Genomic DNA, 22,912 nt, shown 5'->3' with positions numbered 1-22,912 from the left:
GGAGGGCTAAGTCCCATCAAGAGACCTGGTCTGGACAGATTCTTTGTGTCAACCTGACCCCTAGCCAAACGGATTATTGTTCTAAATGAGACAAGCGATCTAATGTTCTGCCTATTAGGCACCCACGGCCTGTAACCTTTTAAAACACAAGTGTGGGAAAACAGTGCGTTCTGCTGCATCCCTGACTGCACATTCCTGCCAGGTGGCAGCCAGTACCTTAGCAACATCCCAAGGAGCCCAGCGCTATCCCGGGCTTCCCTAAGGCCAGGTATTGGGTGGGGTCAGGAAGCCACCTGCCTGGGGTGAAGGGGACCAGACAAGCAGAGATCAACCTCCATTGCAACCCTGTGATGGGTTAGGGGAGAGCTGCGGCCAGCTTGTCCACTGGTAGGAACATCTGGGGGGGGGGGCGGCCTGGCTTTTGTTCATCCTGGGTCATCCTGGCTCTCAGCTTTGTCGTGGGACCCAGAGAAGGGGAGCCTGGTTGGTTTGTTGTGCAAAGAGGCCTTCAGAGTTCTGGGATGGAGCCTCTAGGGCAGCCCCATCCCCGCAGAGACCTTCTTTCAAAACCACCTCACCTGGCCCAATCCCCTTGTCTTGAGAAAAGGCAGCCATGCTAATCCTGTGCAGCACCTCAGAGGCCCCTCCAGCCTGTGGAGGAGACAGTAGAGCTCCATGGGGGCCCCCCCGGTGTGTAGGAAAACTAACACTGGGAAAGAGATGGAATGGGGCACAGCAGGGGTCCTAGTCACAGGTGGAAGGTGGGCAGAGAATGTTGCATTCTGCCCATGGGGGCTGAGAGGGGAGTCTAGGGGAGGAGGGTGGGTGTGATGTTGGCATAACCTCAGCAATAGGATGAGAAAGCGACACAGGAAAGCGTGGGTCAAGGAAAGGGAAAGAATGGAGCTACTGTGAGTTGCTCAGAGGCCCCCATGACTGTCCATGGTACACTTTCCCTGGATAAACCTTGGGGTTTAGACACAGGTGGCCTGCAGACAGAGGAAGAGTCCTAACAGAGAGTACTCAGGGAACGTTTCTGATGGCCCTCCTGTCTCCAGTGGGGCCTGTGATGGAGATCCAGCCTTTGGCACACCCAGCCCTCTCGAGGTGGAAGGCTGGAAGCCTTGGAATGCAGCCGGAGGGCCTGGGCTTGGATCTCTTAAGAGTTTCAGTGACCTGGCCTCCCAGAGAGCAGAGGGTAGGGCTACAGTGGCCCCTACCTTCTAGCAGACAGAAAGCAGAGCTGGTTGTAAAAACTTAATTAAATGAAATATTTTAACAAGAAATTCCGAGAACAGAATGCCCCACTCGTAAGCAAGCCATCACAAAAATAAAAACTGACAGGAAGCGTGTGTTTTGTTGAGCAGGGGAAAGTTTCTACCAGGAGAAATAAGAAAGTGCCAAGGGCGGGGCTGCATTGTGCTAGTACTGAGCTGCTGGTTTCTAGGGGGCAGAACTCCACTTGTCAGGGTCTGTGTGGGGCTAGAATCATCCGGCTTTGAAGCGTTTGATTCTGTCCACTATAATTCACACACGCGGACCTTTTGTTAGCATCTGCGATGAGCCAGGAAGCGCATGAGGCTGTGAGTGTAAAATGCCATCAGCAGGTAGTATGACGGGGTACCATGGAGGTAAAACTGAGATCAGCATTCAGGACCATTGGATCCCCTGACACCTTCAAAGTCCAGGTTCCTTTACAACTTGATTTGCCTTTCCAGCCTGGCCGTGCCCTTCTCAGGTAGGGGAGGCACTAAGGAGGGCATCTGGCTGAGTCTGCAGGTCCACCAAATTGCAGTCTCTAGATAGAATATGCCCTTCTGGAGAGACAACAATAAGCCCTATTTGCACAGCAGGACTGAATACGGTCTAGGACTCTTGTTCCCACACTGAGTCCTGTAGACCAGATGATCCTGGGACTCATTCTGCCAGGTCATGTCAGAGATGCCTCACCTGAAAGAGCTGAGAGAAAACAGGGGAGATGAACCATTGGGCAAACAGTCAAAAGCCAAGTCAGCTCAGGAGAGGGTTGGAAGTTCTTGAAAGGCTTCCAGGAGGAGGCAGGACTTGAGATGACCTGGAGAAGGCATTCCTGGAAGGGATAGAGAAGGAATGAAACCTGAGATTGGGTAGCAGGGGTGATATGTGACTAAGAGACAAGAGAAGTGTGCCCCGGAGGAAAGAGTGTAACCAGGGTCATGAACTGATTCCTCAGGGCAGCCTTGCCCAAGGCCTGGATCAGAGGATCCTGCTCCAATCTCAGTCCAGGGCACAGTGAGGAAAGTACACTGTCCATGCAAGTCAGGTAACTTGCCTAGTTTTTGATTATTTCTTGGTCTAGAGGTATCTCTGTGACAGCAGGAAAAGGCCCCTTTGCTATTGAGTGTGCTCATTGAACATATTTTCCCAACTGCCTCAACAGACCTGGTACCAATAAGCTTTATAACGCTCCCCCCGAACCTCTGAAATCTGCATGGAAGACGTATTTTCTCCAGAGGAACCTTTGCTTTATAAGAATAGTTCCCATCAAACTGTCTCATATTTGTAAATTTCAAGTACTTTTTGATTTCACCCACCCGTGTTTTCCAGGATCTAGTGAATACAAGGTGAAGCCGAAATCATATCAGGTCAAACTACAGTAATTGTAAGTTCTGTCCTCCAGTCTCACCTCATTTCTTCCTTTGGGGCCCAGGAGAACCTGGCATTTTGACATCGCAGGTCATCACCTACAAAATTTATATTCAAGAACCACACAACTGAGTTATAAAAAGAAAATCACATGATGTTTTAAGTGAGTTTGTGATTTTTCATTGGGCTGTATTCATAAATATCTTCGGTCCTACATGCAGCCTGTGGCCTGCAAGTTGGACACACCTGCTAGGCACAGAGTGGGAGAGAATGTTTTGTCAGGATTTGGAATCCACAAGGCCTCTCTCCTGGAAAGCTACAGGCTTCATCAGGCCCTCTCGGTGCAAGACTCCAATCTCTGCTTTTGGGAGAAGACATGTGTCTAGGATGTCTCTTTACTCACCCACCTTGTTCCAGTAAAAGGACTTGAAAATATTGTTAAATGGAAGCTGTAACAATTGTCCCAATTTTGTTTGTAAAATGAGGAAGAATTGTTTTTAATGCTGCCTGTAGTTAGAACTGGCTAGTTTAAAGGGAAGGGAAATGTTTACAAATTTGAGGGCTGCTTGATCTCTCTCTCTCTCTCTCTCTCTCTCTCTCTCTCTCTCTCTCTCTTACTTTGAGACAGGGTTTCCCTGTGTAGCTTTGCGCCTTTCCTGGAACTCGCTCTGTTGACCAGACTGGCCTCAAACTCAAAGAGATCTGCCTGCCTCTGCCCCCCGAGTGCTGGGATTAAAGGTGTTTTGATCCTTAGGAACTTCATTTGCAAAATGGTAAGATCCTCAGGAACAAAAGCTTAGTTCTGATTTTTCTGCAGGGTTACGGCTGCCCTGTGGACTATGGGATGTGAGGCTCTACCAACGCCCCATGCACAGCCCACATGAGGGTGCACTGGCCACAGATTTCAGATCATCCCACACTGATGGAGCCTTCTTATACTTGGTAGGAAAGATTCCGGACGGGGAGCTGGGGGCAAGTTGAAGGAGAATAGAAAGAAAGTGATACGGAGATGGGAAGAGATGGCTCACGCGGACAGGCGTGTTGTAGACCAGAGAACTTCAGGAGGGTATGTGGGACGAGGCTTAATGGATCTATCCAGATGTTAAAGAGGACATGGCTCTGCAGACCCAGGCAGCATGCACTTGGGAATAGTGACTTTTAGGCTTGGCAATTCCCTGTTCCTTGGATTTGCTTAAAACAGGGCACACTATAGTATAACACAATTTGCAGGATGTCAATATTGGTCAGGCGCTAGGGATGCTGACCTAGAAGTTGTAGTGTCAAAGGTCACACAGCCTGTTATAGTGGCGTAGAGACTTGCTTCTGGTAGGCAGACCTGTTTATAGAAGGACTCTACCAGCTCAGGATATAAAGCTCCTAGAAGATCAAATTTCCTCAGGGCTTTTTCTGTCAGGACCTAGAGCCCCCATGAGGAGCCTGGAGGAGCTGGGTACCCCTGGAGGAGAGGGGAGTTAGAGGCTAGAAAGTCCTGTCTTCATGTTATCCTCTGGGGAGTGGGGACTGTGAGTGCGTACCATCATAACACTGTGCCTTTGCTATACCCAGGGTTGAGGAGAGATCTTATATCCTCACTTCAATCTTTTGCTGTCAGAGAAAAAGAGTTGGTGGGTCAAGGCGTCTGGGCATGTGTATGGGATAGGGTGGTGGGGTGGAGTCAACATGCTATCTCACATGGCAGCGAGGAGCATCTGTCATGGAAAACATTTGCTCAAAGGCGCTAGCCTTAGTCAGTCGGGAGAGCACGGCATCATTAAACACCGTGGATTTCAAAAGCTCCCCGAGTTAACTGATCTAAGACAGCCGTTCTCAACCTGTGGATCGTGACCCCACTGAGGAGTCAAATGACTCTTTCACAGGGTCAAATATCAGATATCCTGCATATCAGATGTTTATATCACAATTTATAACAGTAGCAAAATTATAGTTATGAAGTAGCAATGAAATAACTTAATGGTTGGGGGTCACCACAACATGAGGAGCTGTATTAAAGGGTCTCAGCATTAGGAAGGTTGAGAACCACTGCTCTAAGACTTCGGAGAAAAAGGGAAGCAGTGAGAAAAGTTATGAAAGATGAACCCTGTGGACTAAATTCTAATTCTATAAAACCAAACTCCCTACCTAGGTGTTGCATTAGGACAAAGAAAGTAGAGATGGCTAAGGCTGGGCTCTGGAAAGGTAGCTGGCAGGGGGCGAGGCTAGAGGTCATCAGGAGAGGCGAGAGAAGGCTGGTAGGGACCTCTCCTGGGGTAGAAGGTCACCTCCGGTCTCCCACGGAAGGACTTACACATTTTCTTTTTGAATTTGGAAGTTTAGGATAATGCCTGGCCCAGGAGGAGAGGCTTGCTAAATGCAACCAAAGACATGAAATAACTTCCCCTTGAAATGAAGAGTCAGTCCATCTAAAAACCCAGGGGTCACGAAGAGGAAAAGGCGACAGAAACTAGTTTAGTGCTTAATGTACGCCAGCCAGGCACTTAAATATTTTTCTGTTCCTTCTTTTGTATTCATTAGTCAATTCATTAATATAATTTCACTAGTAACATAATAAACGCTCAAGGTACCCCCTCAGTAGCAGAATAAGGCCATAGCAGTAATGGTACCTCCCACCCAGCTGTGAATTGTCGCTGTCCTTTCTCCTGTAATCCATCCTGAATCCTCAGTTTATCGTTCTCCTGTTTTTAAAACTGTACTTAAAAAAAGTCAGGGTTGGGGATTTAGCTCAGTGGTAGAGCGCTTGCCTAGGAGGCGCAAGGCCCTGGGTTCGGTCCTCAGCTCTGGAAAAAAAAAAAGTCTTTGGTTTTTCACTGAGTTTGAACTTTATTCCGTCTTCTGAGACTTGCCATTTTACTCTGTATCGTATTGGTACAACTGACTTGTCTGTCTCCTTGTAATTGGACTCACACATCACTAATTTTGACCGTCGCCACTGGGACAAGATCCATTTATCCCTGTTCTGTGTGCCAGAGTTGACCTTTGTTATCTAATCCATATTTTCATTTCCAACTATTTTCATTTCCCAGCAAAACCATTCTGTCATGCTCTGAAGTTTACATAATTCATGAATCAGCTGATACTTTTTCCTGAGCAAGAGGATGTACTGACTTTTGGGGTCTTCTTTTCTTGTTTTCTCTGTTCTCAGCAGAGCCACGGGACAGTGCTCTGTCATCCCCCCACTGATCCTTTCATAAGCTTCCAATGCAGCACACCAATGTCCCAGGGATGCAGCTCTGCTCAAGCCAGTCCAATTCTAGCCTAAGGACTTTGAGTCTCCTAAAGTCATCTTGGTATCTATTACTCTGTGAGGACCTGGGTACCCTTCTTGACGGACCCTCTTTGTTGGAGGAGAAGGATGTGAAGCCAAGAGGACATATGGGAAGCTGGGGGATATTTGTGGATCTGGGTTCTTCACAGAGCTGCACTCCCTTCAGGCCAGTGTCTGGTTTAGTGTCTCTAGCAGGCTCTGTACCGTGAGGCTTGATGTTCCTGTGGCACAGATGACAGACACCCTGAGTCAAAGCTTCCAGACAAAGGTGGGACCACCGGCCTGCAGCTCAGATAGCAGGTCACTCCCAAGGCATGAATGATTCCTCTACTCTAAGACTGGAGTAGATAGCGTCAGTCCAGGGGGGAAATGGACACAGGACCAGAGCTTAGTGCCCATTGCTTTGAGTATCATTGAAGTTCCTCTTAGATCCAGAAAGGCAGGAACCATTTTGGAGGATAAGAAGAACAGGGCTCTCCGCTCAAGGAGACACATGTACCTGCCCCACCAACGTTTTATGAGGCTCTGGAATGTTGTTTGTTGGTGACCACCCAGCCATCCCACCAACAAATGGAGCACCCCGAAGGGAGTTGTAGTGACCTCTTAATGTGAAACAGCATACACAGAGATGAGCTAAGAGGAAGGGTCTGTTTCTGCACATTTATCTCTGGTTATTAGACACTTTTAGAGGGAACATCTGTTTGTCCACTCTGGCTCCCATATTGTAGGCCCCACTTGAAGGCTGTTCTGGCCCCTTCTCTGACTGAATGGGGACTAAGTCATAAATTAGAACTAGAAGGGGGCCCTAGGGTGGGATGTTGGGGGGGGGTTACTTATCTAACTGAGAAAGGAAGACTTGAGATCTTCAAGTATTCAGCCTTCAAATGGTAAGCTGGAGAAAATGGAGACCACACCAAAGGTATGTGGTGAGCGCAGTTCAAATGAATCCATTCAGTACAGAGTTTATGCTGGGGACGGTGTGCTCTGTGAGCTGGGGCTGGACCTGGGAGTCAAGTCCCCCCGAGCATGGTTTGATCATGCTCACAAAGTTCCAGGGACCCGGGCAGGGCGCCATTATTTGATTCCTCCTTTGATTGGAACCTTGGATGTTTGCTTTATTAGAGGACAACTCTGTGTTTATAGGAGGGCTTACCACATCACCTGACAATATGTTCTTAGGAGATGTACAGGGTGATTCACTCGCTGGACAAAGAGGCCAATTAATTATGCAAGGAGAAAACAGTGTGTTTTCTTATTAATTTTCCAAAGATGTGTATGACCTGTGTTATGTCGTCCCCATTCTGTTGTTCTCTAGCACACATCTCTATCTTATCCCAGTAGGAATTTTCCATGTGAGCACAGCAGTATGAATTGGAACCTCCTGTGTGATCCCACAGGTGCATGATGGTTGTGGCCGTCTCTGAGGGACAGTCTCTCACCTGCCCCAATGGTCCCCTGCTCATCACATTCTTTCTGGTTCTATTTGTATAGGTTACACAGGTTCAAAATGGTATGACTCTGAGGTCTGCCTTACTCATTGCTATTTTTGAGAATACTCCTAAAGTCTTGTCCTACATCTCCACAGCATCAGTATTATGATAAGGGCACACATCTTATGAATGAATAAAGCCTTTTTTTTGTTTTTTGTTTTTTTGAGACAGGGTTTCTATGTGTAGCTTTGTGCCATTCCTGGGACTCACTTGGTAGTCCAGGCTGGCCTCGAACTCACAGAGATCCGCCTGCCTCTGCCTCCCGAGTGCTGGGATTAGCCTTTTTTTTTTTTTTTTTACATCAAGTGAGTTGGTTAGTTATAAAAAGGGAATTCTATCTATTCCTTCCTTCCTTTTTTCCTCCCTCCCTCCCTCTCTCCCTCCCCTGATTCTCTTGCTCTTTCCTTGAGTTTGCTTTTCATTCTGCCATTTCATGACTGTGCTGGCTAGTGTTTTTTTTTTTGTTTGTTTTTTTGTTTTGTTTTTTTTTTGTCAATTTGACACAAGCCAGAATCATCTGAGAGGAGGAAACCTCAATTGTGCAAATGCTTCCATAACATCTAGCTGAAGGCAAGAATGTAGTGCATTTTCTTAACTAGTGATTGGTATTGGAGGGCCCATCCCATTTTGGGTGGTGCCATTTCTGGGCTGGTGGTTCTGGGTTCTATAAGAAAACAAGCTGACCAAGCCAGGGGAAGCAAGCCAGTTAGCAGCACCCCTCCATGGCCTCTGCATCAACTCCTGCCTCTGGGTTCCTGCCATGCTGGAATTCCTGCTCCAGCTGTCTTCAGGGATGCACCGTGGTGTGGAGGTTGTAAGTGAAATAAACCCCTTTCTTTCTGAATTGCTTTTGGCTGTGGGGTTTCATCACAGCAACAGAAACAGTGACTGAGACGATGACCTAACGTGGAAGCCCTCACCGGAAGCTGGTGCCGCAACAGTGTTTCCTTTCTTTTAGAACTATGAAAACAGTTTATCCCTTATAACTCGCCCAGTCCTTCCCGTGAGCTCCATCTCTCACCAATTCCTCTGATTTCTGACCCTGAACTCACTAATTCATCTTGAGTTTTCACAGCCTTTGCTTTGAACAATGAGTCACTTGATCCTGTCGGTTCTGCCTTTATGTTGGCTTTTCTTTGAATCCTCCTCACCATTCCCAACACTTATGACTTCTCAAGTCCATTTTTTAATATGGACCCAGGCACAGCCTCATATTCCAGATCTCTCCCATTGTAAGTCATGAATATGTTAGCACATCGATTTCTATAGTCACTGGTCAAATGTTCCACTGGATGCCCTTCAGTATCGAGAGCACCGCCTTTCTTCCCAACACTCACATACTCTGAAGTCCTGCCAGGCTGGCCCTTCCATGTAGTCCTCCTTTTACTCTCCCTGTGTTCTAGCTAAAATAGAGAATCCAGTGTTCATGCGACACACTTGCTTATCTGTTCCTGCTCATGTTTGTCCTCTTCCTGAATTGTCCTTTCTCTTTTATTGTCCATGTATCACCGAGGTCCATCCCCACCCTTCCCACGACAGCTTTCTGCTCCTTAACCTCTTCTAATAATCATCACTGTCACTTGTTAATAGTCATCAGAAGACAAAACCCCTCCCTTCAGTTAGACAGATGGACAGATGATCTACTAATCCGCCTCACCATTGCAGGGGATGTTTAGTAGGGGCTCACTGAAGAGGACCAATTGTTTCACCTCCTTTCTTTCTTTAACATGAGCTCACCTTAAACAACCACCTCATAATAATAGTCCTTTGCTTGTAGACAAAATTAAAAGTGGCAAAAATATAGGGTTATTATTATTTTTTGTTATGTATCCCTGGATGGCCTCTGCTTGTGTTTTTCTTGCCTTAGCCCTCTGAGGGTAGGAATTATAGCCATATACCACTATTATCCCTGTCTTATAGGTAATAGAATTGAGGCTTATGGAGTTGAGGAGAACAACCTCTCTAAAGTTCAAGAGGAAGGAATACAGCTATTATTTGAACCCAGAGAAATATTCTAAAACACACAAGCAATCCATAGAAGAGCAGAGTCCTAACCTTCCTGAGGACTCATCTTTCTTTCGACTTTATTCAACATGATGAAGGCATTCGAAGCCAATCACTGCACACGATATGAAGGATAGCAGTCAGGGAGCTGAGCAGGTGTGTTGTGTGATTGCACGATCACAGAATTCATAGCTCTCTTTCTCTCATTTCAGTTCCAGATGTTGACATCATCTCATGAGTACCCAGGACCTTCCTTGGACTCCTCATTTCCCTCCAAACGAAGCCATAATTACAGGCTTCATTACAGTTTGAAGATTCAGCAGGTCATTGCGTTGCTACTCTTAAAACTCATTATGGAAATTCTGACAGAACTAAGCTTGGAGCAAGTTGTGTATCACTCTTGAAACTGAGCCTAATTTTCTACCTTTTTTCATACCCAGGATAGTCTTTTTGGCTCCTAAGTTCTGCATAGAAGAATCATGCTAAGGTATTGATAAACTGTTTCCATTTTTAAAGAATGCTTATGAATTGTAACAATGTGCTTCATCAAAGGACACAAAGGGGAAAATGGTGGAGATTGGAAACCGGTCTTTTCTAAAGAGCCCTCGTGGAGGACTTAGAAGTCACCAACTACTGATCTCTAATTCTTCAAGGGTCTTACTCTTCCACTGTTTTCCAATGTCATTGCTGTGATGTGCCATTTGGTCACCTCCCCACTCGTTCCAGTGGGACTTCCGTTGCCCAGGTGCTTTGTGGCTTTCCAAGAGCTCCACTGAGAGGCAGATAAACATTGCTCACACTCAAAAGCAACCTTTGCAATGAATGCTCCTGGCAGGAGTAACCCTCGGGCTTTGCTGACACTTGGGATTGTCAGAAACCGTATTTACAGCAAGAGGATGTGAGGATGGAAATGGATGTTTGCTTGCAGAAGCACTTAGGGAGTCCATGTCTCTTTCCCACTTACCCCTTTTTTTTTGCTTTGAATGAATGAGTCCTGGCTAAGCTGTAGGGAGATGTCTGGGGTGTCTACTAGTATCCTCAACCTCTTGAGTCTAGTACGCCTAAGTTATTCCCTCTCTACTACTAGTAGGCCAAGTCAGATAAAAGTCTAGTTGGTTGATCCCAGATTCTAAGACAGAAGAATCTTGTCCAACAGACACAGACAGATAGTCGAGGAAGATGGTATGGCACTTAAAGGCATATGACGTATATGTGATGTTCTTCAGGTTAAATTTATACAAAACCCTTTTCCTGTTCACTTAGTTAATGTAGTTATTGAGATCAATTACCTATTTTTATAAGAAGAAAAATATTTTCCTCCATACCTTCTCCCTTTATTTTTATCACTAAAATGTGAGTGTGTGTGTCCTTGTGGAGGTTAGGAAGGCCAGAACCTTTGAATTGATACACTCATTCTATTGTTTTAATACAAATGAGCCAAGCTGAAGGGTATGATGCACAATAAAGAAGTCATTTATTTGTTCACCCCCTCCCAAGTTTAACAAAATAACTCAGATCTTGATTTTTTCTCTAACTTGTAAAAATGTGTCTTCCTGAGTTCCTGGTTCTTATGCCAGTGTGGTTCTAGGCCTAGTTCACACGTGCATCTTACTGTCAGCTGCAGGGCTGGTTCAGTTGGATGGTTTTTATAGTAGCATGTCAAGTCTCCTACTATGTGAAAGTTTAATTGGAATAGATGAATAAATGAATCAGAAAGTGATAATCAGTTCTCCTGGGGCAAGCTTAATGTAGGGGCTCACATTATTGGCTGTGGCCACCTGCAACTCTTTCAGTAACTTGGTGATGTATCTTAGTAACTCATGGTAGCTTTGAATGGATAGATCAATCAGTCTTGTGGACTCGGCAATGAATTCTTCATAGTAATCAGAGAACTGGTCAGAAAAATCCTGCAGTTTGGAACTGAACTGTTGGTGGTACTCAGAAATGGTTCCCTTCATTACAGTGGGCCAGCTTTTAATTGTTTCCTTTGCCATAATAGAAAGCTCTGCAATCTTCTCCTTCCCTTTTCCATTTATATCAGCAAGGATGCTAAGACATTCTTGGATATCCCTGGGCATGAATTGCTCAACCTGAGTTGTGATTTTGGAAGCAAAATCAATAGCCCTGGCACTGTGTTCAGAATAGAAATCCCTCAGGATAACTAAGAGGGACTTGATCAGGTCGACCACCTTTTCTTCTACTTCATAATATTTTACTGTCCAGCCAACCATGCTTGGATCAAAATACTCTTCACGAAGAGCCTTTATGTACTGATGGACCTGCTGTAGTTTGTAGGACCCCTCCTGAAGTATGCTTTGAACAGAGTCATTGAATTCACTGAAGATAGGATATAGTTCTTTTAGGAATTTCAAAGCATTTGGGATATGTATTTTGAAGATTGTATTGATATAATCAGTGAAGCAAGAAGATTCTTTGTTGTTTAGGCATTGAATATGTTCTTCTGTGATGTCTAAAATTCTCTCCAAAATGATCTGAAGATCACTTAGTATTTCTGTGAAGTTAGTATTCTGGAGGGCTTTAGAGTACTCTTGGATTAAGTCTGATGAAATGTTTAAGAGCTTCCTGTATTCCAGAATCACATCTGGCAGTTTGCTGGCTTTTGAAACAAAAGGAAATTTAAATTTTATGCCATTGATTAAGCCCAATTTCTCAGCTAGGTCTTGGACATAGGAAAGCAGTTTTTCTAAACTGCCATAGAAACTTGAACATAGCTGAGACAGTGGCTTCAACGTTTCCCTCATGACCATCGTACAGAGTTCATCGATAGTATACATTCCGCCATTACCTGGGAGCTGGAATGTATTGTTTTTCAGGAAATGAATGAATGAGTCAGTGAGAAACGTGACTGCCATGTGGTACTTGTGAGTAACATATACTAGGCTGTCTACCACGGTGTCCTGGAGTCTCTCTGGGATGCTTTGGCCCTCTTGAGCCAACATTTCCTCATACAGATTCTGGGTCTTGCCTTTCCACTCCTGGTAGGCATCATGGGCTGCCTTCTGGAAATCCATGTTCATTTTATAAATCTTCTTTCTAGCACTTTCAGCATTGTTCTGCAGACTCCTCCTGAGCTCTGAAGAAGCATTTCCCAGGTAGCACTTATTGACATAATCATAGATAGCCTCTGTAGCCTTGGGCACATTGCTTTTTAGGGAGCCCAGCAATCTGGAAGCTGCCTCTTCTTCCCAATTAATTTTGATGTGCTTTCCATCCTCAGGCTTCTTGAACCTCCACTCGGTTTTGAATATGCTGAGTTTTCTGTCTAGAGGGGACTAAAACCAGAAGAATAAATCAGATGAAAAAAAACATACTCTCAATGACTCTGATTATATAATATACTACACTAAAATTTCATTAGCACTTAAAAGTAAAAACCAGAGGAGAGTCGTTCATATTCTGAAGGGGGACTTAGCCCTCCTTTGTTAGTTCATGTGTTTGTTTTGTGGTTAAATAGGCCCACTGATGTTAATTTCTCTTTATCACATGCTTCCTAGAGGATAAAAAGGTATGTGTGATATCTACTTAGTGGCATTTAACACTAAAGACTTCTTGGAATGGAAAATCGGGAAAAGGAGGAAAGAGATAGGAAAAAAAAACACATTCTAGAATAAAGAAGAAAAAGTCCAGCTCAAGAGCTCTAACTTCAGCATTCACTTGCCAAGCTAATGACTAGCTTTAGGCTTATCTCCTTGTAGCAATGTCATCTTTGATTTGGTCCCAGCAGAGCTTATAAATGACATCATATGAATTTGATGTACCTCAATCTAACAACTTCACTGTGGAGAAGAATTATGAAGCCTCAAAAAAGAAAAATCCAGAAAATATGATTTAAAAACTGTATACATGGCAGAGTTTGTGCATGTCTTAGGAGATTAGGTATTGACTCTTGTCTTTGCCCAGAAAGCCATAAAATAATAGTGCTAATTGGGTCTCATGGGCGTGTCTAATAATTAATCTCAGCAAAGATGTACTGTAATGTTTTCAGGACAGTAGTATCTCAAGGAAGGCGTGTGACTTCTCTTTTCTCTAGTTTGAGAATGCTGTCAGAGAGGCGTCTAGAAGGAAATGAATCATCTCTACTTCTCTACTTGCTTTTGAGCACGTGATACTCATCAGCTGAGACCCACCTGAGGAAAGAAGTAAACATTCAGCTCCACACTCTGGTCATCTCTGCTTGACTCCAGACCCACAGTGCCTATGGCTGGGGAGACTGCTGAGGCAGACAGACTTTTCTCATCTTCTTTGTAGTGCAGATGGAGCTCAGTCAACATGGGGCTGGTGATGTCAAGGTGAGCCTCTCCCTGCCAGACCCTGAAATCAGAAAAGAAGATGAGTGATAACAAAATGGGGCCAGAGACAGCAAGTGTCTCAGCAAGTTTTGAAAAGATTGCCAAGTGACAGTAAAACTTTCATACCAAAGTCCTTTAAATACACCATCATCCTTGTACTCCACATTGAAGTCACGGTGTTGAAGTGTTCCTTTGTTCTTACAGATGAACATATGATCTTCAATTTTGTGTGTTCCCACAACTGTATAGGAGAGATTTTATATGTCATTGGTACATCATTGTAAGTGTGTGTGTGTGTGTGTGTGTGTGTGTGTGTGTGTGTGTACTGAAAACTTGGACAGATACCTCAACCAATCATCTAACTTAAAAATTTAAAACATATCCTGTGCAATTTGTAGATTTTTTGAAAAATTATTATTACTATTATTATTATTATTTGTGGTAGTACTGGGGTTTGAACCCAGGGCTTCACACATGCTAAGCATGTTCTCTACCACAGAGCTATATTCCAAATCCCTATGATTTTTTTTATTTTAAATAAATAGAAGGTATTATTAGTCTTTAAATTATTACAGAAAAAAGCTATTTTCTTTAAATTTGTTCTTCAATGTACGTAGGTATTCTAGTTTTGTTTTAAAAATATATGGTGGAACATACATGTTCTCCTTTTCATTCTACATTTTGCTACAGATAACAATTGTTCCTTTAATGCTAATTAAATATGTAATTATTTACTCAAAACTCAATTGAAAACCCATAGTATCCAGGAGAGGTGGAAGAACATTTCCTTACCTTTTAGGTCATACTCCAGAAACTGCCAGATTGAACTGCACGTGGAATCCAGGGAGGTTTCAACATGATCTGCTTTGTTTTTCAAACCAGCACTCCAAGTGACATTATACACAGGAGAAGCCACCCCAACATGTGTAGTCAGTGCTCCAAAGAAAGGAATGAAAATTCCTGCAGGTACAGAGAACTTGACAGGTGGGATCTCAACGGTTTGCTCAGGCAGGGTGACGCTAGGCAGATCCACACCTGCAATCATGTTGGCTATCTCATTCAGACCGAAGCCAGCATTGCCAACTGGAAAGCTCTTTGGAAGTGTGAACTGGGACACAATGAACTGAACTTCAGGTATAGTTACCTCAAAGGCAGGAACAGAGGAGTCCTCCGGTTTAGAGTATTGTGTTAATACATCAATCCCAGGGAAATTTACCTTGGGGAGCATTGTTAGGTTGAGGGCAAATGGTGAGGTACTTAATTTCTTATAGATTTTTATTCCACTGAAGTCATTTAGTTTCAGCCCCGGTATAATGAATCTATCAGCCAGTTCTTGCACAGGCAGTGAAAAGAGATAGCCATTGGGGTTTTTGGTATACACAAGAGACGTTGAAGCCTGAAGATACTGTCTCTTTCCATCCATCTGTAGGAGTTTCTGCAAGTATACTGGTAGAAAGATGGTTTGTCCTTCTGTGGATCCTGCAATATCAAGGTGTACCTCTTCTTGGTCATTGGAGAACTGCACATTGTGCTGAAGGACCTGTGAATCAATCTGGGCTTCACTTTTCCAGATGACCTTCTGGTTCTTAGTATTGGCTTTCAGGGTCACTTCCTGGTCAAAGTGATGGAGATCAAGAAGGGAACTGGGTTGACTCACATGAACCTGTAGAAGGGTTGACATTGTCCATGGGGAGAGCTCCAGGGTGGCTCTGCACATTTGCTTTCCTTTTGTGACAAAGAAGTTGTCTACCTGCAAATGGTTTTTAATACTGTGTTCCCATGTGGCGTAGATGCGTCGGAGAGTGGCTTCCCCAGCAAAATTTTCTCCTACTTCAATGTTCCAGATACCATCAACTACGGAAGCTCCTTGTAGCCTTACTGAAGACCGAGTACCCTTAGGATTCAGGTATGTGTTGGCCTCGCTGGCAACACTTCCTGAATATTCCTGCGAAAGGACAGAACCTTTGATATTTCCTTTGGTGGATGACTCAATGGAAAAGTAGGAAGTGAGACTTTCCAAGCTGAACTTGTGGTTGATACCTCCCTTAGCAGTGGAGTGCAGCTTTGAGGAGTTGAAGTCGTAGTTTAGTTCAATGGATGATGAGAGAGTGGGCTTTGACTTGACATTTCCGTTAAGTTCCTGCTTGAAGTTCATTGTTAAAATGGGAACATGGAGGCTTGCAGTTGTTTTCACGGATGCTTCCATGTTTTTCTTGGTTAAGCTAATGGTGCTGTCATGATTGCCTTTTACAAATTTGTTAGTGAGAGAAACAGCTATGGCCAGTCCTCTTTTCTGCGTCAGACGTGAAGTACCCTCCAATTTGTACTGCAGGGCATCCGTGACAAATGAAGAGGAAGAGAGGAAACGAGCAACAATGTCTGACTGGTTATAAAGTCCAGCATTGGTATTCAGTGTGATGACACTTGATTTGAAAGAAAAGTCATAGGTAAAATTGCCCAGGGCTGGAATATAAATATTGTCAATAGGGCTCAATTCCTTAAAATCTGGGAGGGAAAACTTGAGAAGATTCCTAGGGAAATGAATGAGGGAATTTTTTGTTTTGTACTCATCAAACTTAATTTTTGCTTCATTATAGGATGTGGTAAGAAAATCTAATGTACTGTCTCTGACTTTCTCAAATTTCCTGTCCCAGGAGTTGACATTGTTGAGAATAAACTCATAAAAAGTGCTCAGAGGAATCATAAAGGCATGCCTGTCTCTGTTCTTTTTATATTGAGCCTTTACACTTAAATCAAACGATTGCTTTGTTGTCTTCAAAAATTCTTTCAAGCCTGTTTCTTCCCATATGGAGAAATCCTTCAGTAAGGGAGTTGTGAGCCCTGTATAAGGTAGAGTAATTTCAGGAATTGTTAAAGGTATGTTTAAGAAATCCAAGTTGGCATCTCCATTCATCCCTATATGGACTTCCATGTTGTGTTCATTGTTAATAGCAGAAAAATTTTGATTGTATTTGTACTGATTGAATCTAGCACCTGCTTGCCAGCTTGCTTGCTGGGCATGAGGGCTCAGAAATAGTGCATAGTTATTCAAGAAGTCTATTTTACCAGTCAACTTTAGTGGAAAACTAACTTTCAAATTCCCTTCATTATTTGTGGATGCAGTAATTGTAAACGGGTGTGCCGAAAAGAAAAGAGAATTTTTCAAAGTCCCGATAACTTTTCCATGTAAGTCAGCATGGTGCTGCCCAGTCATTTCTGCCTTTGCGTCTCTGAGCAGTACTGTTCCCTTGCCAGTTAGAATGCTGGAGCCCACGTGCTGAGATTCAACTTTCGATTCAACTTCAAACTTAGAATAGTTGAGGAAGCCAGATTCGTATGCCAGTTTTTGGATGACCCTCAGGTGCTTGCCATTTATGTTATTAGACAGTCCAAAAGAAGCAACGGGTCCTTCTACAGTGAAGCTAATTTTGGATGAATGTATGCCCTCATCTGAGAAGTTGGGACAGGCCCAATTCCATGACCCTGTCCCTGAAGAAGTCCATGCCACATGTCCAGCTTCCAATAGTGTCTTGATTTCATTGTTAAAGGAAGCCTTACTGGAGAAGTCCAGCCTGGGGATACTCAACTTGTGAAAGTACTTTGTATGACTGTCAAGGGTGAGCTGATTGTTTATCTTGACAATCATACTGTTATTAAACTCCACTGTATTTTTCTCTGTGTATAAACTGGCAACAGTGTCTGATTTTCCCTCAATGGCCTTTCCCGAAAATAATAGCTCACCCTCATGCTCCATCCTCACATGTTTACTGGAGAAGTTCATAGATTCCTTCAGGACCAGAGGGTTAGGATTAGGATTTAGCTCCAAGAATTGAGCTTGTGCTTCAAAATCAAAATTGAGAGCTTCAAATTTGGACTCTCCCATAGCAGCGACAGAAGCCACAATCTCAGCTCTGTTCTGTGAAGTAGTTACATTCTGTATGTTGGCATTCGCATCTAATGTAAAGAGGGGAGACTGGATCTTCAGGATGCCATGAAGTTTGCCAAAAGCAGGTATTTCAATTGTGTGTGAGAGACGAGGAAGCTGGAATTCTGGTATGTGAAGATCAGGAACTTGAAAATCTTTGAAATTGACATTTGGGATTGTGAATTCTGGAATTGTGATTTCTGGTACATGGAAGTCCGGCAGAGTGAGTCTTGCAAGAGGGATGTTCACCATCTCCAGGTCTCTCAGGTACACTTCTGGAAGAGGCCACTGTAGCTCACTGCTCAGCATTTGGTCAATAGTTCTGATAATCTTTGCTTTTATTTCCAGCAAGTCTATTGTAAAGGAGGGGATATGGAAGGTATTGAGGAGAGTGAATTCTGGGGTAGAAAATCTTGATGGGATTTTTACATTCTTCAATGTTTTGAAGTTTATCTGAATTGATGGGATCCTCAAATCCGTCAGGGGGACTATGAAGTCAGGAGTCTGAAAGTTAGCTTCTTGGAGAGCACGGAGACTGACCTCAAAGGCAGGCATGGTCCCCAGAAATGTTCGGATTTCGGGGACAGTGAACCCTTGTTCCACCAGCCTTTTCACACTCTCAGCCCAGTTTTGGATAGAGTATTGCTCTGCAAAATCTGTAATGTTCTTAGCAGTTAGAATCCACCAGTCAGAAATATAGGTGACCAGTGTATTGTACACTTGGCTTACCAAGGATAAGAAGTGTTCGAGTTCCCACTGAATGTCCATTTGATAAAGTCGGTCTCGCACATCTTCTAGAGTGTCTTGGAAATGGGCTTTTATGTGAACCAGAGCATCCTGCAGCCAATCAATAAGCACGGTTACTTTGGTGTTTTTGAGTCTTTCCAGGTAGGTGGAGACCGTGGCTTTGAAGTCTCCTGCTAGCAGTTTCAACGCTTCAGTTTTCTGTGGAAGTTCAAGAGCTTGGATTTCAACATTGATTCTCCGAGTCACCTCACGTATTTTGCTGTTGGTTTCATCTATGAACTGGTGATAGTCAAATGCTTTTAACATCTTCACCAACATGTCAAGATATCTATTTAGTTCTTGGATGACATTTTTGAAAGACAATGCTTTCAGCCGCTTGACAGCATCATCGATAAACCCAACAAATTTCTCATAGTAATCTCTTATCTCAATTTGTTGTAGCACATTGCTTAGTTTCTGAAGAGCCTCACCCAGGCTGTATCTGTGGGCCAACTCTACTGATTTATCCATTAAAACATGGAGTTGCCGGTCTACTTCATATTTCTCAATTAACTCATGGACTATAGCTCTAAAAGTATTGATTTTCTCAGTTACTTTAAAATCCTCAATAAGATTCCTAACAAAGTGTTGGACACGCTCAATAATGTCATTTATTCTTTGGAATAGAATTGCAGTTCTCAATTGATCTAAATGCTTGGTGACATCAATAGCTTCAACCTGTTGTTTCAAGTCTGCAGCCAGCTGTTGAATGTCTATAGTCTGAATCTGTGTCCTGAGCTGCTGCAGTTTCTCTTGTATCTGGATTCTGATTTGATATTTAGTATCCACATTTTGGACCCAAGAGGCTGCACTGCTGCCGATTTTGTTAAGATCAACATTTTCAACAAATAAATACAGGTTATGGATTGATTTTTCTAGATTTACACGGATATGATACTGTTCATCAAGAATTTTTAACGTTTCAATGATTCGATCAATGATCTGAGCAATAGCTTTTTTAAAATCCTGTGGATCATAATTATCTCTAATATACTGATCAAATTGTATCACGTATGTCTCAAGTTGAGAAAGTTTTTCATTGAAGTTGATTTTGGCACTATCTAATGCAATTAGTACATCATTGTCTGTAATTTTATAATTTTCCATAAAAGCAGTTAATTTTTCCTTAGCATTGGTTGCTTGTCTCTCCCAGTCAGATGCATTCAGATAATCATGGATTTGCCGTGGAAGTCTGCTCAGGGCTGCTTTGTACTTCCTCACAAACTCATCAATATTGATGCGTTGCAATTCTCCCTGCATGGCTTCCAGTAGAGTTATGATTCCTCTTCGATTTCTCTCCAAATACTCCGGCAGGCTTTTAAAGAACGGGAGGCTGATGGTGTGAACATCCTGGTTCTTATCATACTTCACAAAAGCAACAATTGTAAATTCTTGGGGCTTGTCCACAGCATCATTTATCTCTAAGTCATTAAGGACATTGTCAGGTTCGCTGTGGAAAAATGGCACTTGAATTGGTGAGTCCAGCCCAGAGAGGTCAGCCCGTCCACTAAGCTCAACACCGATTTTGTCTTTAGTGTTGTAGGCTTCAAAGTCCTGGCTGTATACCTTGTCATTCAGTCTGGTCTTGAATTTCCAGCGGCTTGTCTGCTCCGCAGGTGTGAGCAGGGCACTCACTGTATGTTCAAGAACGGTACTGATACTGCTTTTGTGCACAAGATCGTGGTTTGTGGATCCTTTGAAATCGTGAGAGAAAGTGAGTGCCAGGGGTTCTGCTCTCAGCAGAAACTTATTATACAGCTGCCCGGTGTGTTCTCCCCAGAGAGCCAGTTTCCCATCTCCACTCGTGTGTGTGTCGATGCCCAAGTGGAATGGTTTCAAAACCAAGTGGAAAACATTGTTAAAGTGCAGTGGATCTGAATTATAGTTGGTGATGACGTCAACAGAGGAAGCCAGCCCATTGATGTCCGCGTTAAGCCGATGGTTGAATTCCACGCCCTGAACCTTGGCGACAGTGTCTGCTCTGTAACTGGCTACTATTAGGTCAGCATAAGAGAGGGTATAGATGTGTTTTAGCTCATGATTTTGATAGGTTCCTTTAAAGTTCCCACCCACGTTCAGCGTCAGTGGTTCCAGCCGTAACCTCCCACTGTTGGCCACATCTAGAGCGTTGTATCTCAAGTCACTGCTTAAAGCAGCTACAAAAGAATAGGGCTGTAGCTGCAAGTTAAAATTCTGCTTATAAAACTTGTCTGCACTGTAGATGTTGTCCATTTTTGAGGAGACGTCCAGTGAGAGACCTGCAAGGCTTAGACTGTGTGCATGGTCGAGTTTCATTTCAGCATAAGAACCCATCATGTCATTGGACAGCCTCAGCCCTTCTCGGCTGAGTTTGAAGTTGAAGATGTTTTTGCTGTCTGCACCCAGAATCATGGCCTGGTAAATGCTTCCCAACGAGACCTCTGTGAGGGCAGCTTTTCCATCCAGACTGAATTTTGCATGGTGTTCCTTGAAGCGGCCATTTGTTGATAATTTCATGGATGCCCCAGAGAGGCCCAGCTCTGCATTCAACTCATTCTCCAGCAGCAGGGGGCTGTACTTCAAGTTGCTGGTTGCACTGGTGGACAGTCCATCCCGGGTAATCTTTAGTGTTGCCTTGTGAGCGCCGGTATTAATTTGGTCAGTGCCCAAGATGTCAGCATTTAATTCCACACCCTGGGAAGTGACTGATCCAGAAAGGAGGGTGACAAGCCTCAGGGACTTGTAATTGGCCTGATGTTCAGAACGTAGCGATGCACTTTGCTTAGAGAATGTCAGGTCCAGCTTGTTAGAAGCAGCGAAGTTCTCATACTGTCCACTGCTGTCAGATTTCAGGGTCAGCTCATAGTTTTCATATTTCAGGGAAGCTGTGTTCTTGAATATGCCATCTTGCAGATCAGAGGTAGAGGTGAGGGAGAAGGTTCCATCCTGGTACACTCCCACTATCTGGTTGGTGCCCTGGAGGTAGGTGGAGTTAATCCTCATGTTGGATTCCCCACTCAGCTGGCCGGTGGTAGGGTCTCTCTCACAAGACAGGCCATATCTGCCTTGAGCATAAAACGAGGATGCTCTGAACTGTCCATCAACCTTGATTTCTTTGACATACAAATGCTGCTTCTTTTTTGAGTCCAGGTGAACAGTAGCAGACATCCGTGGTCCCAAGGGACTAGATGCTTCAAATGTTAGCAAACCTTTTGAGACTGGCGTGTTTCCAAATTTTTCTACATGACTGACTTTGAATTTTGAATCTAGAAATTTGTGATGTAGAGACCCATCACACGACAATGTGAATGTACTCTGGCTGTCATATGTTGTTTCTCCAGATCCTAACAGAAAAATTAAAGATACTGGTTAAATTAAGCAACACATTTCCAGAATAACCTTTATGTTGAAAGTCAACAGGAACCTTATACAGCTGGGTCAATTGTAGTAGTGGCATTTGTAATGTATACATGAAATATGGAGTCAAAAGGCATTCCTCCAGGAAGTCTTCCTGGGTTGTGGCAGACCTTGTTGGGTCCCCTTATCAAATGTTTCCACTGCACCTCATACTATATAGTATATACTGTATCATAGCATTTCTTAAACTGAATTATAATTGCTCGTATATATGGCTGCTTTATTGTTACTGCCTACCATAGTATTGAACCCTTACCATATGCTTAATAAATAGTTTCATTAGTTGAATGAATGAAAAGACTTCCAAGTAGCAAGAAAAACATCTATAGGCAAGCCTACATTCTTTCCCCTTAGAGCTCTCCCATCAGGATGTGAGATATATTAGCTCCATTGACCCTTTACCCCAGCAGGCCTCACCTTGCACGCTGTAGGAAAACAGGTCAACCGCGGAGTCAGCCTTCATGCGGTACTGAGCCCGAAGGCTGAAGTGGTCTTTGCTGGTGTTGCCACCAGTATAGGAGGCTGACCAGTTGTACAAGTTGCTGTAGACATTTGTGGAAAGGTCTAGAACACCCAAGAGAGGCACTTGCAGTTGATGTGTCTTGGGGATTGTAAAAGTGGGGACCTGGAACGTTTGAGATGGCAGATGGAATCCCACAGACTTGAAGTTGAGGGCTGGTGTTCTCACACTCTCTGGCATCCTTAGATCTTTTGAAGACTTGCCACCCAAAGGCAAAGGAATGTCCAGTTTTATACTGTTCTTGTTCAATGTATATTTGACCCGGCCATCGCTGAAGTGAACAAAGACAGTGTCCCCACAGTTAGACATTAAGAACTCAAAACTCTCTGTCTTGACTCCCCATTTTCCCTAGCCTACTACGTTCTTTTCACCATCATATTTCTTATGCCCTGGACCCTTTCCTTTTCCCTCTACCTGCCAAACACTTCCAAAAACCCTTCCAAGAACCACCTCTGTATCATTATGATCCCTTGGATCAGTCTCAAAGAGTCCACCCTAATTTTGCTTATATATATATATATATATATATATATATATATATATATATTATATATATTAGTTCATTTGTTGGTG

General features: G+C 43.6%; 1 protein-coding gene across 1 annotated transcript in view; it reads right to left on the bottom strand.

Annotated features, from left to right (window-relative positions):
* Window positions 1–10,852: 10,852 nt before the first annotated feature.
* The window catches only part of Apob (apolipoprotein B), a 37,739-nt gene continuing 25,679 nt past the window's right edge, over window positions 10,853–22,912 (bottom strand). Inside the window, exons 25-29 of the mRNA XM_028861764.2 lie at window positions 22,237–22,610; window positions 14,505–21,746; window positions 13,839–13,953; window positions 13,551–13,734; window positions 10,853–12,695 (exon numbers count right to left, since the gene is read on the bottom strand). Of these exons, the coding sequence (XP_028717597.1) occupies window positions 11,112–12,695; window positions 13,551–13,734; window positions 13,839–13,953; window positions 14,505–21,746; window positions 22,237–22,610 (9,499 nt within the window). The 3' untranslated portion in view covers window positions 10,853–11,111. The remainder of the gene's footprint in view (window positions 12,696–13,550; window positions 13,735–13,838; window positions 13,954–14,504; window positions 21,747–22,236; window positions 22,611–22,912) is intronic.

This window comes from Peromyscus leucopus, chromosome 22 (assembly GCF_004664715.2).
Source record: "Peromyscus leucopus breed LL Stock chromosome 22, UCI_PerLeu_2.1, whole genome shotgun sequence".
Classification (NCBI taxonomy): domain Eukaryota; kingdom Metazoa; phylum Chordata; class Mammalia; order Rodentia; family Cricetidae; genus Peromyscus; species Peromyscus leucopus.
This window is presented reverse-complemented; position numbering and strand designations above follow the sequence as displayed.